Source organism: Notothenia coriiceps, unplaced genomic scaffold (assembly GCF_000735185.1).
Source record: "Notothenia coriiceps isolate Sejong01 unplaced genomic scaffold, NC01 NC01_scaffold00025972, whole genome shotgun sequence".
In the NCBI taxonomy this organism is placed as follows: domain Eukaryota; kingdom Metazoa; phylum Chordata; class Actinopteri; order Perciformes; family Nototheniidae; genus Notothenia; species Notothenia coriiceps.
In genome coordinates, this window is record NW_011358673.1 from 234641 (window position 1) to 236998 (window position 2358).

Here is a 2358-nt window from a genome sequence, read left to right on the forward strand (position 1 = left end):
TGTCACTCCACAGTTTGATCCATCACCTAGCTTCACTGCCACAGAACCTGAGTGTGTGTCCACATCTTCATCACAAGTGTTTTATGTGTCTCCGCCTCACAATGTAATGGAGTAGTGTCTCTACTACATATTTCATCTGTAACAGGGTTCTTACAAAACCAAAAAAAGCTTTGCTTAAAAAGGAAATGTGTCTGGTGTTGTAGGCGAGGACTTAAGCAGCCGGTAAAATAAACACTCACTTATATTATAAGTACTGTGAGTGTAAAGTAATTATGTTAACTTTATGTTTTGCGATTGCTTTTATAGATACAATTTAGAAGTGATGGTAGGGGCTTTGAGAGTCTGTACATTTTTGGTTTAGGTACTATGGAAGTGCTTGAATCTCTATAAGCTTTACAACAGTGTTAGGGCCATGGCTCCGTAATATGAGATGTCACCATGGATGAGTCTGCATTGTTTGTATGTGCAGGTCTGGCATGTTTGTGTTCTATTTTTTATTTGATCATGATGTTCTCATTGCAAATAGGAATGCCACTTTGTTTATTGGCTATGTTGTTGTCCATACTTTCTGTACACATTCTACCATTGTTCACACATTGGCCACAATATTCTTATACTTAACCCCTGAACTGATCATGTGTATATCAATTACTCATACGTTGTTGAAGAAAACGTATTCATTTTCTTAAAGTGAGGGCTGCATTTAAAATAGCAAAGCTATATGAAATAATCTGTTAACACACTTCACACAATTTATATAATCACACAACCAGTATAATCCAAATCTCCCTACATGCATTTTCGCTAAATCAATATAAAGCTTTACTCATCCATGTGAGTACTATTTATACAGTAGTGTTTTACATGGTTAGGTTTAAGTGAAATGCATGTGTTTGTTAAGAAATAAGAAGATCGGAATTCATTAATCATGTGAGTTCTTGATATCAAAATGTGGGGTTGAGTATTGTTAAATGGTCATTCATAATATCAGTATTTTTCTTTTATCACTGTTCCATGATGGCCTTTTCTAATCAAGTGTGTGTTTTCTTGTGTTCCTCCAGACTCGCTGAGTCTCGCACTAACCCCCAGGTCCTGGACATTGGGGTAAACCCTCAGGACTTCAACACTGAAGAGTGCCTGTCCCCAGGCAAATGGGACCAAGAGGACATAGACTTCCCCCCACAGAAAGACACTTTCTAAAAGTGGAGCCTCTGCCAAGAAGGAAGACAGGGAAACGTGGGGGATAGATGTTGGTTACACATGGTTGGAAACTGTGAGAAGACAAACTTTTTGACACGTTATCAGTAAGGTTTCCCGCCTTCTCCCTGCTGCCACGCCCTCTGCAGACCAGAGACGGAGACACGAGCAGGCTGCTCACAGAACAGGCCAAAGCAATAAAAACCATTTAATCCCTTTTCTATGAAAGACACATGCAGTCATGTAATGTTTGTTACAGTCAGTGTATTACTTCCTTTTTCTGTCGGTTTACCCATTCACTGTTAGTAATGTGTTTGTGGTATGTGCTTGTGTACATTGCGTTAACGAGTGTGTGTACAGAATATAAATGTACAAAGTGAGATGTGAGAATATGTTGAGCAGGTTGTTACGTGAGGTAAAGGTCAACAAGGGTGCTGTCACATATTTGATTTAGCTATATGGAGAAACTGGATAAGAGGGAAACGTCACGGGTGGAGGCCAGAAATGCAAAATAATAAAGTTACTACCTATGTGCTTCAAGAATTCAGCCTTTTGTTGGGCAACAAAAGCTTTAAAAAAATGTGTGTGTATTTTGGTCAAAGAGTGCTTGTGTGAAAAATGGATGCGAACAAAATGACAATCTTATTTTTATTTTCTATTGCAAAATCTATTTTTGCACTCATCCACTTTGAAAAGCACATATTTAATGTAAGGGAATTTAACTTCGATAAGCATCAAGCTCATTATTCAGGCTTATATACAGTGCCTCTGTTAACTCTTTTCATGTTTAGTTTTTTTATCTGTAAATCACAGTATTCATAATGCTTTTTTCCAACATTGTAGGAAACAAAAACTTAAAATAGCGCCACATTTGAAACAGAACCAGTCTTTCACCCCACTGTGGCTCATGGACAGACCTGGATGTCAAAGCGGAGGCAAGTCATGTCGTTTTTTTTTTACTCACATTAATATGACGGTCTCTACCTTGTCACCAAGTTGCTTTTAATCACCTGTGATTCATAGTTAAAAAAAATAAAACGTGAAGTCCAAAAGGTTTTTCATCGGCACTCGACCACTATATGTTAAATTATATTGTTGCATTGACTTTGCAGGTTTACTTTTACTTTTTCGGGGAGGGTTCCCAGTGTTACTTTTGGCATT

General features: G+C 37.9%; 1 protein-coding gene across 2 annotated transcripts in view; it reads left to right on the top strand.

The window, feature by feature from the left end:
• ldlrap1b (low density lipoprotein receptor adaptor protein 1b) overlaps positions 1-1831 on the top strand; it is a 38638-nt gene extending 36807 nt beyond the window's left edge. For both annotated transcript variants that reach the window (XM_010783888.1, XM_010783887.1), the window contains exon 9: positions 1062-1831. In XM_010783888.1, coding sequence (XP_010782190.1) covers positions 1062-1200 — 139 coding nt within the window. In that variant the 3' untranslated portion in view covers positions 1201-1831. The remainder of the gene's footprint in view (positions 1-1061) is intronic.
• Positions 1832-2358: the final 527 nt, after the last annotated feature.